At 49.7% G+C, this 14,983-nt stretch overlaps 1 protein-coding gene across 6 annotated transcripts in view; it reads left to right on the top strand.

The window, feature by feature from the left end:
* Fam53b (family with sequence similarity 53, member B) overlaps nt 1-14,983 on the top strand; it is a 102,343-nt gene that overhangs the window by 31,393 nt on the left and 55,967 nt on the right. For 5 of the 6 annotated variants that reach the window (XM_087561006.1, XM_087560992.1, XM_087561004.1 and 2 more), the window contains 2 exons: nt 4,973-5,231; nt 12,545-12,596. In XM_087561006.1, the coding sequence (XP_087417132.1) occupies nt 5,154-5,231; nt 12,545-12,596 (130 nt within the window). In that variant the 5' untranslated portion in view covers nt 4,973-5,153. Of the gene's footprint in view, nt 1-4,972; nt 5,232-7,495; nt 7,608-12,544; nt 12,597-14,983 lie in introns of those variants that run through there. The other variant, XM_087561008.1, reaches the window with a different exon arrangement.

Below are 14,983 nucleotides of genomic sequence, written 5' to 3'. Positions count from 1 at the left end.
CCACACAGACTGAATACAGATGTTAAAAGGAGGAGAAGTCCAGCTGTGCTCCAGTGTGGTTAGTTTCTTTTAAGGGGATAACCTTTCAAAATGGATGACGGACACCTTCCCTCAGCATACTCTTGCAGTCTTAAGATTCATGGGGAACTGTGTAGTTTGCAGAGCTTCCGTGTGTGTTAATTCACTTAGCACGCACTCCTGCCACAGATGCTCCATGTGTGCTCAGCACCATTCTCTGGAAGCCAAGTGGCTGGACTGCAAGTGCTATCACATGGCTGCATTCAAAAGTGTAAGCCCATGAACCTCACCGAAGTATATAGAACAGAAGTGAGACAGTTTTCTGTTAGGAAGGACATGTGTGAAAGAGCAAAGCCGTCCCTGTCCCTGTGGTATCAGAGAGAGGCCCAGGCTAGGTGTCGTAGTGCACAGCTCTAGTCCAGAACTCAAGAGACTGAGGTAGGAGGATTGCCATTAGTTTGAGGCCAGCCTGGGCTACAAAATGAGTTTCAGGCCAGCCTGGTCTATAGGATAAGACCCTGTATCAAACAGAGCAGCAGAGAAGAAAACCTGAGTGTGCTAGGGAGGGAAATGGCAAGGATCAGGCCTGGATTTGAACGTTGGCTTTATGCTCTTAGCACCATGGTACCGGCAAGGTGTTTGGACCTAGGCTCTTCTGGCCTTGAAGCGTGGGTGGTTTTCCCTGTTTTCCCTAATAGTAATAGCTTGTTAGACTGAAGCCCAACATCAGAAACAGGAAGTAGACATGGGACAGTGTCGTTTGGAACACTTTTCATCTTTCCCAGTGTATCTTGTGTTGCTTTTCTGACACCACCGCCTTCCAAACCCCTGACAACTGCTAGTTTTCAATTCTATAATTCTATAATTTCAAGAGTTTGTTATAAATGACATCATATAGCAATTTAACCCTAGGGGAGTCACTTTTTTAAAAGCCCAGAATAGTTCTTTGGAAGCTCGTAGGGTGTGAGACTAGTTCCTCCCTTTCTGCTGAGTGGTATTCCCTAGATTGGATGAGCCACTGTTTAACCATTCACCACTGAAGGACATTTGGATGCTTCCCTGATTTGGCTGTTATGAATAAGGCATTTGTGGCAGGGTTTGTGGTGACTGTGTTTAATTTTCCAGGAGAAGTGCTGAGGAATGTGATTGATTGCTAGGCTGTGTAATAGTTGCCTGAGTGGGTTTCTGAAGGGCACACATGGGAGGGACAGGTGGGCAGCTGTGGGAAGTTAGAAGCGTGGGAGCTGATCCACCAGAGACAGATCCCAGTTTTCAGACTCAGTGCTGGTGAGCTGCTTCATGTGGCTATGAAACAGGGATACATGAGCCTACTTTACAGCTAATGTGTGTAAAGCAGCTTTTTCCAGCACAGTAGGTAGTTGCGTTAGTGTGGGGAGGTGTTAATATGAGACGGGATATGATGTATCTGAAGCTGTGGTCATGAACCCCTAGTCCTTCTGCCCCCACCTCTCAAATTCTGGAATTATAGGCATGAGCTATAATACCTGAATTGTTAATTCATTTTCTGCTGCTATGATAAAATAACCAAGGCTGGGTAACTTTTTTTTTTTTTTTAAGATTTATTTGTTTATTATATATAAGTGCACTGTAGCTGTCTTCAGATACACCAGAAGAGGGCATCAGATCTCATTACAGATGGTTGTGAGCCACCATTGTGGTTGCTGGGATTTGAACTCAGGACCTCTGGTAGAGCAGTCGGTGCTCTTAACCGATGAGCAAAGGCTGGGCAACTTTATGTAGATTTTATTCAGAGGGAAGGTTTCATGGCAGGGCTGAAGAATTGTCTCAGTTCTGAAGGGCTGGGGGCAAATGGTATCACATTATGTGGAAAAGGGAGAGATCACATGGTGAGACAGGAGTGGCTGGGTGTGGCCAGGCACATGTTTTTATAATAGTTTTTTTTTTTTTAATTAACTCAGTCCCATGACACCTGCTAAAGGGCAGTGTCCCTGCCCTACAACCCCTTAACATGGCTACACTGGGAACTGGTGAATCCTTAGAGACAGACCACCAGCAGTGCTCAGTAGATAAAAGCTGCTCTAAGTGAGGTTACAGAGAAAACCAACCGGGTCAAGCAGTTCCTGTGCTCAAGGGGCAGCTTCGAAGACAGTTAGGCTTCTGTCTTGTCTGTCACCCACCTTCCTAGAATCACCTAGTGCTTTCCCTTTCTCTCTCTAAGAGGTTTTCTTACATTGGTTCAGGTCACTGGACAGGTTGGGGTTGTTTGAGCCTGTGCTACTGGTCAAAAGAATCCTAGGCAACTCCAGATTGCGCCAAGCTCTGCTGGTCTGGATTAGCCTCTCCGGGGCTATATATACCCAGACTCAAAGAAGCTGCTGAGATTTAGCCTAATTCCAGAAGTGTGTGCTGAGCTCAACTCTGTTCAAGGGATTGTGCTGGGGCATGTAAAGGGCAAAGACTCTTACAGAAGATCCCAGAAACCCACTCCAGCCACAGCTCCTGGGAGCTACCATGTTGCAGAATAAAGTCTGCTTTTAGCATGGCTCTCAGAGCTCAGGGTGTTTCCAGCTCTCTGTCCTATTCCCTTCCATGTACCCTGTGCATGACTGCCAGCATGCGTACCATTCCCCACATCATGTTCTGACTATTTCATTAAAACCATTTTAAAGGCCATACAGCCTGCTGTCACACAACTCTACTGTAGTTTATTTAATCAGTCCCCTGTGAGTGGGCAGCCAGGGTGTTCCTGCCCTGGACTCCTGTTCAGGGGAGGCTTTAATACTCCCCTCCACTGCCCTTCCCTCTGCTCTCAGCTGCCTCTTTTCAGAGCTGTGAGGGCAGGGATGATGCCGCACTCCTCCTTTCTCCAGACCTGTGGTCATTTACTGACCACTCACTCAGGTACACAGGTGTTTACAGTGCTCCACCCTTGTGCTGCCTCTGCAAACTCCCCTTTGTAGGGGCTACAGTGAGGGTGGAGCTGGAAAGAGTGGGGAGGTCCATTTTGCTGCTTTGTGGAGAGAAGAGCAGTGGCTGGAAGGGCTGTTGTGTTTCCATGGCAATAGATTTCCATAGCATTGCTTTTACTGGTCTCCCAGTTTCACCAGAGGGATAGGCCGTAATGCAGCCAGGCTCCTGCTGATGGAATTTAAATAAATTGGAGAGGATGGCTGTCTGGATGTCCATCCATGGAAAGCGGCTTCCCCTGAAACTAACGGTAGTAGCTACTATGATTTCTCAGATGAACCAGGCACAGAGCAAAAGGCTTGAGCTCTGATTTCCTAGGATACAATAATCTTAAGGGCAGCCAGTGTTTTCTTTTTTATCAAGAGGGAAACTGAGCCTCACAGAGAAATATTTCAAGAGTGGGGATTCCAACCCAGATATGCTGGTCTTAGGATCTGAGTTTATGACCACTGAGCCTACCAGTCACCTAGAGAAGGAAATGGTAAGTTTACCTCCCAGGCCTCGTGCCAATGGCTGCCTGCCCTAGTACTGAATTGAGGTTCACACCCAGAAAGGTGATGGCTGCCATCGGGCCTCCCCTGCCGAGGCAGCACAAAGGGCCCTTTGAAGGGTGAGTCCAGGGGCACCCCTCCTGGCCTGCTCCTGATCCAAGTATGCAGAGGGCCAGCAGGCACTTCTGCCCCTGCTGTTAAGCCAGAACTAGGCGGAATGGTTTGACATTCCTTCCTTAAACACATCACACTTGGTTGGGATGCAGTTTGGAGACTGATGTGGTATCGAAGCATGAAGCAGGTCTCCCAGTGTCGCCAGAGACTCTTAAACCCCCACACCCCGCCTCCTTTCCTGAACAGTCAAGCTTTATAAATGCATTGACTACCCCCTCCCCATTCCTGATTTTGCACTTTGGACGAACTTTGTTTTCGAAGAAGTTAGAAGGTCATTTTCCTGTGCTTACCAGCTGGCCTATCGTAGCAGATTCAACAGTACCCACTGTAAAGTCTAATCGAAGTAAACAGGAAAAATATGATTTACAAGCTGGATGAGAAGTAAATACCAGGGTGCAATTAATTTTCACACAGCAGTTTCTAAAACATTTTCCTGCACTGAACATTCCATTTTTAATTACAGATTAGGAGCTGCTTTTCTTTCCCTTTTTTGCTATTATTACCATTATTTTTTAGGTTTTAATGGTGACCTTCTGATCCTTATATCCATGTAACTTTCCTTTGAAGGTTGAACCACAGACTGGTGGGGATGGGGAATTAAGTTCAGAGAAGTCACCTTGTAAGGAATGGCTTTTCAGACCTGCCCGGAAGCCTGTGCAGTTTCTGCCTTTGCTTGATGGGACACAATGAACAAGGAGGCTGCATGATAATCTTTGGTGAATGACAGTACCAAGGAGGTCTGGGCAGTAGTTCCTAGGTCACTTGGTGCGGTTCACTCTGGGGAAAGGGACACAACTACAGCTGTTAAGAATGGGGCACATGTCTTTAAATAGACCTTCCTGATTTGTCTGTAGCATTTGTTTATAACAAGGTAGATAAGGTAAGCCAGGGCCCAGCTCTGGCTTCCCTTCCCCCTTTGATATTGGATGTGGGGATGAGGAATATTGATTCTTAGCCAGTCTAAACTTGTCCTAATGTGAGCTTGATGTGCCTGCAAAGCCAGCCCAGTCAGTGATAAGATGCTGTATTGCCAGGAACCACATATTGCTAGCATCTCAGAACTTATGCTCTTGAAGATGTCTCATGGCTGGACCCAAATTTGTTGCTCTGTCTGACAGAGCATTGGCTATTGGATATCTAAGGCTAGCTGGGGTGTGTGTGTGTGTGAGCGAGATCTAAGAAAGTGATTCTAGGCTTTGGTGGCCTCCCAGAGTACACTTCCTTTAGTAAGAAATATGGTTCCATCCCCATGGGGTTCTCTGTATCACAGGGGCCGAGCTATGCTCTTTCCATCTGAGGCTTTCCTAGTCCTGAGCCCGTTGCTTATCTTGTCTTTCCAGGTTGTTGACTTCTTTTGGCCCTTCCCAGAGGGCCTTGTCACCAGTCTGAGCAACTGATGGGGAGCTGTTTCCGATGACATCACTCCCCAGGATGCTCAAGTATCACTGTTAATCAAGTCTGCCCACCTGAAGATGGCCTGTACCCAACCTGGGATGCAGCCCAGTGCCTGAGGTCCTTACCATGGTGATGATCCTAAGGAGAAGCCTCATCAACCAGGGAGCTGACTCTGTAGCACACAGGACCTTCATCCCTGAACTGGTGAGACCCTCAAGGGCTGCGTTTCTTTCTCCTTCTTTGTGTTGTGATGTGCAGGGAGGGCTTGTGGTATGGCTGTGGAGGGGCATCTGGGCCTCAACGACTTAGAAGTAAGCAGAGCATTATGAGAGGGTCTAGGCTGGGGCTGTGTGGCAAAGGAGCAGAGTGTAGATTTGTACTCAGAGGGAGACAGTAGCTGGACCCAGATTAGAGCTGCTTTGATGAGGGAGGAAGGTCAGGCCAGCGGTGGCTCAGCTTAGCCCAGCACTCCCTTCACCCCCACCTAAAGAGAGAGGTGACTTCCAGGATGAGGGTGCCAGGGTAGGAGCCAAGATAAGACTGTCTCTCAAAGGCAATGCAGGGTGAGAGCCACCACCTGAGGGTCAAGAGTGGTAGGTTAGGGAGAAAGGAAGCAGTTTGGCAGTAAGGTGGCAGGCTATGGCTGCCCTCTGACTACATGACAGTAGGCTTCTATCTAGTCACCTACCCTCCTAGAGCCACCCAGTTAGTTATGTACCCTCTACCATGTAGTGGTGGGCTACCTTTCCTTGTCTCATGCTGGCTGGCAAACACCACATTGTGATAGCTGAAGCCCCTCCCCCAAGGAGTTTGGTGAAATACTTGGGACCTGCGTGTGTTCCATAGGCTTTCCCAAGTGCCTGTTCCGTGGACTGGCATAGGCCAGCAGATTGAGGAAACAGCATGACTTGGAGCTGAGCCTTGCCCTGTTTGTGTAGAGTAGTTCGCAGTATGGAGACAGGCTCCACCAAGCATGTATGCAGTGGCCCTTTAAGGGCCAGTAATGCCAATTCATAGCTGATACCCTGTTGAAATTCAGGTGTGCTGAGGAGGCTGGCTGGTCTGTAAGCATATCAGAGCCTCACAGAACAGAGGTGCTGGGTGTGGCCTCAGAGGCTGGAAAGAAGCAGCTTAGCAACCACTGGGCCCAATCTTATTTTCCAAACATGTAGTTCAAAGCTGAGACCTGCAGCAGGGCAACGACTGTCTTGGTGACTTGCCCACTTCTTCACCTCATTCCCGGCCATCAGCCCCACTGCTGGCCTGTGTTTAGGCCTCTTCCCTTAGGCTTGTATTGGGACACCTATCCCTTGGCTGTTCTCTGCTCCAGCACTGTGGGCCCGGGGCAGAGAGAATCAGCCGAGGTTCATCTGTTTGGTGGACACTTGGGCCATCCCAGCAGGAATGGAGCTGCTTCAGCCATTGCGCCTTCCTTCCAATTCACATAGACTGTGTATCTGCAATTGGGTCACTTCCCGCTGTTAGCTCCACCCTCACTGAGCAGCCACCCTTATCCTATGTGCTGGCCTCTCTCACAGAGATTCTTTTGGTAACTGGGTCTCTGCTTCTGGCTCTTAAAACCTGTTCTTCACCCAGCAGCCATTCAGTACCAGTCAAGTCTGTCCATCTGCTCAGAACCTTCCACGGGCCTCCTGCCTCATGAGTACTGTAACTTTCCGCTTATTCCACCCAGCTAATACTGGCCTCTGGCACAGAGGCGCCAACCTCAGGACCTTTGGATTTCTTCCATAGCCTAGAACTCTTCTCTTAACAGGACTCTATCCTCCCTCCTTCTGTGGCCTCTCACCCTCAAATTCAGTCCTGCCCACGCCCAGACCGCCTGCCCTTTGTCTACCCAGGATTCCCCTCTTCAGCCCATACCACTTTCTAACAGGTTACCCATGGTCTCATGCTAGGGTGGACATTTAATGAAAGCCAGGCCTTTGCCTTTCTCTCCTGGAACCACACGGCTCTTGCATAAGAGCTGTTCAGTTAGAGTGAGTGAGTGCACACGGTCTGTTCCCATTGCCACAGCTCTGACCTTGTTGTTCTGGTCCCTCTGTTTAATGTGTAGCCCAGGGATCACACATATGCACCATGCTTGTCTCATCTCTTTTGTTAGCATTAACTGGCTTTAGGGTGGAGGATCTGAAGATAGGACTTGAATGGTCTGGGGCAGAGGGGCTGCCCAGAGGCCCCCTGGGGTTATGCATCTGAGCGTTGAGCTGTATTACTGGCCTCCATAGCCACCTCTGTGCTTGTCTAGTGTCAAGGTAGGACTGGGCTGGGGCTGGCCACACAGAGCTGGTTCCTAGTACCAGGGCCCAAGGTCATGGAAGGAACCCTTCCTGAGCCCTAACATGAGGAACATGGCCTTGTGCCTTCCCTAGGGGAGGAGCCTTGCCTTCCTAGAATAGAAGGGCGGGGTTTATTCATCCCTCCCTCAGGGCTCACGGCCTGCTCTCCACGTCTTCCAACCTCTGCTCCCCTTCCAGAGTGCAGCCTTCTTGCCTCTGCTCTTTGCTGTTGGCCCACGTAGGCCCAGACCATCTGTCTCCTCCCCTCTGCTCCACATGGCAGGTCAGTGGCAAGCTCTCTTTCTCCTCTGAGAGAGCTTTTCTTATCTGTGAGTTTGTTGACATCTTACATACTGACTGTTACATTCTGGGCCTGGTTCAATATAAGAGGAAGGACTGTTGTGGCCACAGAAGGTATGGAGAGTTCGATGGAGGGTACTCAGGCAGGGGCAGGCGTGTACCCATCTCTGTCCCTTAAATAGACAGGCACTGTGGCTCAGAGAACTCAGTATGGGAGTAGTGCATGGGCTAGCGGAGCCTCTGAAGGTTGTGGCTACCTCAGGGAAAAAAGTTGTATATGTGCCTGAAGACAGATCCAAATAGTGTCAGTCTAGTGATGAGCTCCCTGAGACAGAGCCTGAGGTCAACCAGTCCTCTCTGTGAGCAGCAGAGGAAGTTGCTGGGGTCCATGAAGCACACAAGCTGCCACCAGTTAACACAGAAAAGATGGGAAACAGTTTCTCTTTTGTTTTCTAATTAGATCAAAAAGATAACAGAAGTGGAGGTTAAGATTTCAAAAGGGAACAGGATTCTAGCGAAGCTAGGAGCCTTTGGGATGGTAGATGCAGTCTTCCAGGGTGTGGGGGTGTGGTGTTGGGCTCCTCCCAGTCACAGAGGGAAGGTCTGGGACACCCTAGGTGGAAGATTCCCTAGACCCTTCGACCCTGGAGCACCCCCAGTCGCTGCCCTGAGTCCTGATGAGGAATGGGAAGACCGGTAGTGGTCTCTGCCCTTTCATGGTCTTCACTCTTTCGTTCTCTTTTTAAGAACTGGTGCTATAAACCTATGATCACAGTACCTGGGAGGTGGAGGCAGGAGGATCAGAAGTTCAAGGCCAGTTATGGCTACTAGCTAGTTAGGGACCAGCCTGGACAACACGAGAGACCCTGTTTCAAGACATAACAGCAAAACTCTAATTCTGGTGACAAAGGTAGACTGTTCGGAGCAAGAACAGGAACCTACCAGTGCTTAGCCTGTTCCCTCTGGGCACAGGATCCCCTTCTCTGGGGATGATTGGTATGGGGAGAAGCCATCCTTGCAGCCCTGGCTTGCACACCACATAGCCATGACCACGTCTGGTCCTCTTTCCCTAGTCTGCCTGGTTGCTTTCCTCTGTTCAGAGGGCCTTTCCTTCTCATATTCTAACATTAGCCACCATCACTGGAAAGCAGCCCAGACATTTGACCCTGGAGCACTGAACTCCCCCAGCTCCTGCCCATTCGCCTACATGCAGGCCAAGAGCGTGTTTTTGTTTCCAGAGTAACCACCTCCTTAGGCCAGGCCAACTTTCTCTCCCAGCCTACTCTAAATCCTGGAGACCAGAGAAGATAGACTAGTGGTTACTCTGGGCAGAGTTCAGTATACTTCGGTACAGACAGCATACTTATCCTCAGTCATGCAGTCAGGAGTAGAAGAGACACTGCCTTCTGCACAGCCACATTAGAGTGCTAGAGCTAAGGTATTTTCCCATTCTGAAATTGGTAGCCACATTAGGTAGGCCTTGTGTCCAGCTATCTAGGTACAGAGAATCCTCATTATCCCTTGTTAGGACAACCTGACACTTTGTCCTCAGCAGCTCCAAACCAGGGTCTCTGGCTGACTGCACAGTAACTGAAGTCTGGTGTCTTTCATCCTGGGTAGATAAATGCGCTATAGGGACTTTTGTGCCTGGGGACCCTCAGCCTTGAAGTTGGGGCTACCTTGGCATCTCTGAGCGCCTGTCTCCATTGTACTGTTCCCTTCTGCTTCTCTTCATCTTTGTAGACCTGAATTCTCTGCTTTCTGCTGCTGCGTTTTACTAAGTTCTGTTTGAGAGGCAGGCATGATACAATGCTTATTCTTGGTATGTGGTATGAACATCTCCCCTTCACATGTGGCTGTCTGTGTGCTGTGTAAGCAAAGGGGGAAGTGCTCAGTTGTTTTAGGCAGTAACCTTTGAAGAAAGCTGTGAGAACCACGAGTAAGGCTTGGCGTTTCTGTATTTGCTAGCTTCTCCTTTGGAGCCTGAATTGGGTCTTTATAGAAGTCCAGGCCTTCTTCAGTCAGACAGATGTCCCTGAAGCCTCACTTTGATTTCCAGCAATTGTCTTTCCTACCAGGACCTGATTCCAGAGGCTTCTCTTGTGACGGGAATCGTCCCATTGAGACTGAGCCTCCGTGGGTTTAGACACAAAGAGGGAGACGTGCAAAAAGGAAGCATGCTCTCGCTTCCTTCCCTGCAGACCTCAGCCTGCAGTTGAGCTCACTCTGTTGCAGATTCCGGAAGTCTCAGGAGGCCTCACAGCTAGAGTCCCTTTGGCTTGACACAGTGATTTTCTCATCCCCTCTTCCCACTCTGGGAATACAGGATTTGAAGAGTTAGAAGCTGGCTACAAGAATGGCATGTGCCAGTGGGCATTTTATTGTATTCTTGGTAGACTGGGAATAGGAAGGTTTGTTTCCTGGATGCCATTTTCCCCAAAGTAAAATCCTTAGGCAAACCTGCCAGAGGTCAACATGTGGTGTGCCCTTATACACAGGGAAGTAGGGCTCACAAAGCAAGTCAGGGCCGTGGTCCTAATGTGGGATCCAGCATGAAGCCAGGTCTCTTTTTTTTTTTTTTTTTTAAGATGTGTATAGATGTTTTGCTAGCATGTATGTGTGTGCACCATGTACATGCCTGGTGTCTATGGGGGCCAAAAGAAAGTGTGATCCTCGGGACTAGCGTTAAAGATGGTTGTAAGCCAATTAGGTGCTAGGATTGAACCCGAGTCCTGTGGAAGAACAGCCAGTGCTTTCAGCCGCTGAACTATCTCTAGCCTCTGGGTTCCTCATCTGACAAAGGCCATCTCTAATCAGCTCAAACAAAATGAATGCTGCTGGAATAAAGGTGGAAAGCCCACAGGCTGTAGAAGATTATGTAGATCATACCCAGAAGAGGCAGGGCCAGGATGAGACAGCGGTTACAAACAGGAGTTGGGACCAACTCGGGCTTCCCCTGGCCCTCCACACCTGTCAGTGGAATGAGCAGACCTTGAGCTCGCCCATAATAAGGCACAGGTGGCTGCACTCTGCTTCCTGCTTGTGCATTCGAAGCCCCAAGCCCTCATTTGTGACACTTGTGTGCCAGTAGTTCACATTCACTATGCCAGCCTTCCCTCCTTCCTGTTCTCTCAGCTTTCTGTCTTTCTCTGTGGTTTCTGTCTTGGTGTACCTAAGTAGGGATCTTCCAAATGGATGTTGTCCTTGAGCCCGAGTACCCCCTGAGCACCAAGTTTCCTTTAACGGGCAAGCCACCCTGGCAGGAGGCCATCCCCATTCCTTCTCAGACCCCTTCTCTGGAGAGTAAGGGGCCTCTCTGGATTCAGTAGGCTTCTGCATCGGTTGTGTGGGTGGTACAGTCCTGATGGCAGACTCTCCTGTGTTTGTCACCTGCTCTCTATTGGGTGACTTTGGTGTGGCTTTCAGTTGCATATCCTGCAGCACTAGCCATGTTAGCTGTGATGGAGGCAGGCATAGTCCCTTTGAACTCTTTCTAGAGATTTCAGTCGGTGGCTATAGATAGTTAGATACCAGAGGGTAACCTGACCTGGTAGTGTTAAGGATTGTTTTAAGCCAAGAAAAGGCAGGGGAAAGGGTTGTTTATCATCAGTAACCTTGCCTATCAACAGCAGCCAAGATGTTCCTCGCCCAAGGCCCATCTCCCTGTAATGTAATGAGTTGCCTCTGTGATCATGCTCTCTTGAAGGTTTGAGCCCTTCTTCCGTTCTATGTCCTCAAGTCTGGAAAGGACCATCCTGCCCATTAAACCCCTATGGGATAAATGTACTGCTCGTTAAGAGCAAAGGTCCCCAAATTGGGCACCGGGATGGGGTGAGGAAGCTGGTGCCAGGCGCCTGCTGTCTTATCTGAGTCGGCCAGGTGTTGCTAGTGAGCCCCACCCTCCTCCTGGGACTTTATGAGCCGACCCAGGCTCCCACCCACTTCTTACCCTAGAAGCCCTGCCTCTTTTTGTCATGTGGTTGGGTCTGGGGTTCCTCTCAGAAGCTACAACGGTGTGTAACAGGCTGAGAACTTCGTTTCCATTGCATGACCAACCCCTAGCACAGCCTGAATACAGATAACTGTCTGTTCCTGCATACTGAGTATATTGTGTCTGAATGTCTGTGTGCTTGAGGCAGACCTTCTCCTCAGGGTCCGGACAACGATGTCTGCTCCTCACTCACCACCTGAGTACGCCAGATACACAAGAGCCCCCAGAATATTCTGTGCTCAACTTACTGTCTAGCTGTGAGTCCTCAGCTTCTTTTTCATCTATATTCAGCTGAGGTAGGTGTGGATTGTGAGGGAAGACACAAAACAGTGGAGTGGGAAGCCCCATGGATGGACAGTGCCCAGGAATTGAAAGCCATAGCTCTTAGGCTGAGACCTGACGGAACTAGTGAGTGTCTTGGGCTTCCGAGAGGACGATTGACAGCTTCACTATAACCATAAGCATCTGGGGGCCAGCATTCCTTTCTAGGTAGAAGAGATGCTGTCCCTGTATGGCCTGGGGAGCCACCAGGGAGTTGGTCCACTGCTCTGTATTTCTAAGAGGGCCATCTCTCCAAGTTTCTTTTCAGCCCTTAATAAAGTTTGGTTCTGTCATTGCATCAAACCTCCCCATGTCCCTCTGTGGAGATATGCCATCTGTGCTATCTTGCCAGGAGTCAGAGGCATTCTGTGTGACTCAAAAGCCCATTAGTCTGCTCAGTCTGAAACTCTGGAGCCTTGAGGCAAAGGCCAGGCTCAGTCCTGTGCAGATGTTGCCTCTTAGGCTACTTTCTTCCCTTTACTCAACCTGCTGCTGCCTAAGGGCAGATCCCCCTGTAATTGTGACTTTAGAAAGAGCTCAGTGCAGAGTCGTGTGCAAACGTGCTCCTGATGCTGTGAAGAGTCAATAGCTTTTCTGCTTGTTTTCAGCACACGCCAAAGATGAGTCAAGGACCTACCCTCCTCTCCTGCGGAATTATGGGTGAGTAGCTACATATTATGGACATCTTTTCTTAGTCCTTCTTGCCAGCTGAAACCCCAGAGGAGTCCTGGAGAGACTCTCTTCTGTGTTTTTACTTACTTCAGTCCCCAGCGGGGGGGTGGGGGTGGGGGGGTGGGGGATGGGAGGATGCTAGATGTCTTTTTTGATACTGCTACCCAGAGGACATCCAAACAGGGAAATCACCTGGGTAACACATTTCCGTGGCCTACTCTCACATGACCATTGATGGTTAGTGGCTTTTCTCTTCTACCACCACCGTCCCATGGTGGAAAAACCTACTGTACTTCTGCACCTGGGAAGAGGCTTGCAATTGAGCTGCCTTCTTTTATCATGGGGATCAGTTATGAATGTCCAACCTTTACTCCAAACTTAGCTCCATCAGAGACAGACCAGGAAGCTGTCATAAGGATGGTGGGCCTCCGTTTTAAGACTGTTCTGTTAGGCTTCTCTGGCCTTCCAGTATAATAAAGCTGACTCTAATGGGTCTGGTCTGTGACAGGTCTTGTGAGAACTGAACCTTTTAACGTTTCTGAGCCTGGGTTTCCTCCTAGGCAATAGCAGTGTGGGCTTGTGAAGATGGCAATAGGGCATTTGTGACAAGGTCAGCATGGGAGAGCACAGAGCAGTAGTTGCAAAGGACTGGGACCATAGTGGCTTCCTTTGGGAGTGGGTGTGACCGAGTTATCCATGGGGTAGGTAAAGGCCTGGGGAAGGAGGTGAGTGAACAGCAGCTCAGGGTGTCCAGGGCCCTCTGGCCGACTGAGCCTGTGGAGCCCAGCAGCCTGTTTTCTATCCAGGGTGGCACAGGGCTTGGTGCCAAGCTGTGTTTACAGGCAGACTCTTCAGGAAGCCCTATCCACCGGCTCCCCACTGGCTCTGGATCCTGCAGGCCAGTGCTCAAAGCTCTACCACTCAGCTAGAGTAGAGGCAGGGGTAATACCTACTGTTGGAATAGCAGCATGCACGGACACTCTGGCTCTCCAGCTCCATGCTCCTTCTGCCTGCTCACAGCTTCCTTGACTCAGCAGAGCCGTGTCCCATGTCACAGCATGTCTTACCAGGACTTTCATTCACCACAGGTGGTTTCAGGGGCTTGTTCTCATAGATTTTCATAGAGCGTTTAGCATGTGCTAGACACTTAGTGCAGGGCAGAATGAAAGGGACCCTGTCTTATCTACAAGGAACATTATGTCTAGTGGAGGAGAAAGAGCCACAGACAGTAAATTCTATGTGCCAAAATTGGTGAGACCAGTAGAGCCACGTGGCAGTACACTCCATTTCCCCCATTCCTTGATCTTTTCTTCTGGCAAAGTGTAGCTGCTCTAGGTAGGAGGTCCTTCTACCTTCTGTCTCATTCCAACAGCTTTTGAGCCAGGGGTCTCAGCAGCCCGAGGCCTTCCTACTTCCCTAGGAGTTGGAACACGTAGCTTCCGTCAGCTCTCCAGCCCACTTACTCCAAGAATGGAGTAGTTCGTGGGCTTGTCTTGTGCGATCACTGTGGCTCACTGGGAGTTGCACCTCAGGCAGAGAGATTTCATCTTGGGTGTGCCTGCTTTTCATTAGCAGGGAAGAGAACACCCGGAGGGGCCAGACTTTTCAAGAGGGTTTTTGGCCCTTCCAGGGCTGGACAATGCAGAGCAAAGATAAAATGTCCATCATCATAATCACCGCCTCAGCCCCAGCTGCTCTGTGACTCAGGGTTTTCCCTTTTAACCCCATCCCGAGGGCTGGAGCTGGGAACCGGTGTGGGGAGTTTCCTAGGCACCTGAAGAAAGGCCCAGCAAGAGCATCAGGGCGCAGAGAGCAGCCCTGGGTTGCTGCTGCTTCATAGGATGCCATCCTTCCTGGTGGCTAAGCTACGCAGGTGCCCACTTATCGTCCACGCAGTGTAGTCAGATGTTCTTAACAGTGTGTGCTTTGCTTTATTTTTTAAAGTGCCTCATTCTTGTGATTGTTAACTGGATTCCAGACCCTTCCCTACTCTTGTGCCCCACCTCAATTTGGGAACATGATACAAAGTTATTTTTACACTTTTTTAAAGTGAGGAAGAGAAAAAAATCTGGGTTAAGTGTGGATGGAAGAAGATGCAGGACAAAACAAAGCCCAGCCCTGTCTACCTGCTTTGTACCCAGTTGAAGGTTCCTTCTTAGGGTGCCAGGTCAGCTTCTTCCAGTAGAAAACGGGATTCCACTCTCACCTCCAGATCTTTCCCACACACCTCTGTGCTAAGGCAGAATTTCCAGTGAGGCATCTACTCATGACATGAGTTGAATGGCAGTTCCCAGCTTGCCCTCTGGGCTGAGAGCAGCACCCTTCCTTGCATCTACTTCGGTGTGTTGAGGAAGTGTGGGAGGGATGTCCTCCTG

The sequence above is a fragment of the Rattus norvegicus genome, chromosome 1 (genome assembly GCF_021556685.1).
Source record: "Rattus norvegicus strain SHRSP/BbbUtx chromosome 1, alternate assembly SHRSP_T2T, whole genome shotgun sequence".
Taxonomy (NCBI): Eukaryota; Metazoa; Chordata; class Mammalia; order Rodentia; family Muridae; genus Rattus; species Rattus norvegicus.
The sequence above is the reverse complement of the archived record's forward strand: the minus strand, read 5'-3'. Positions and strand labels throughout refer to the sequence as shown.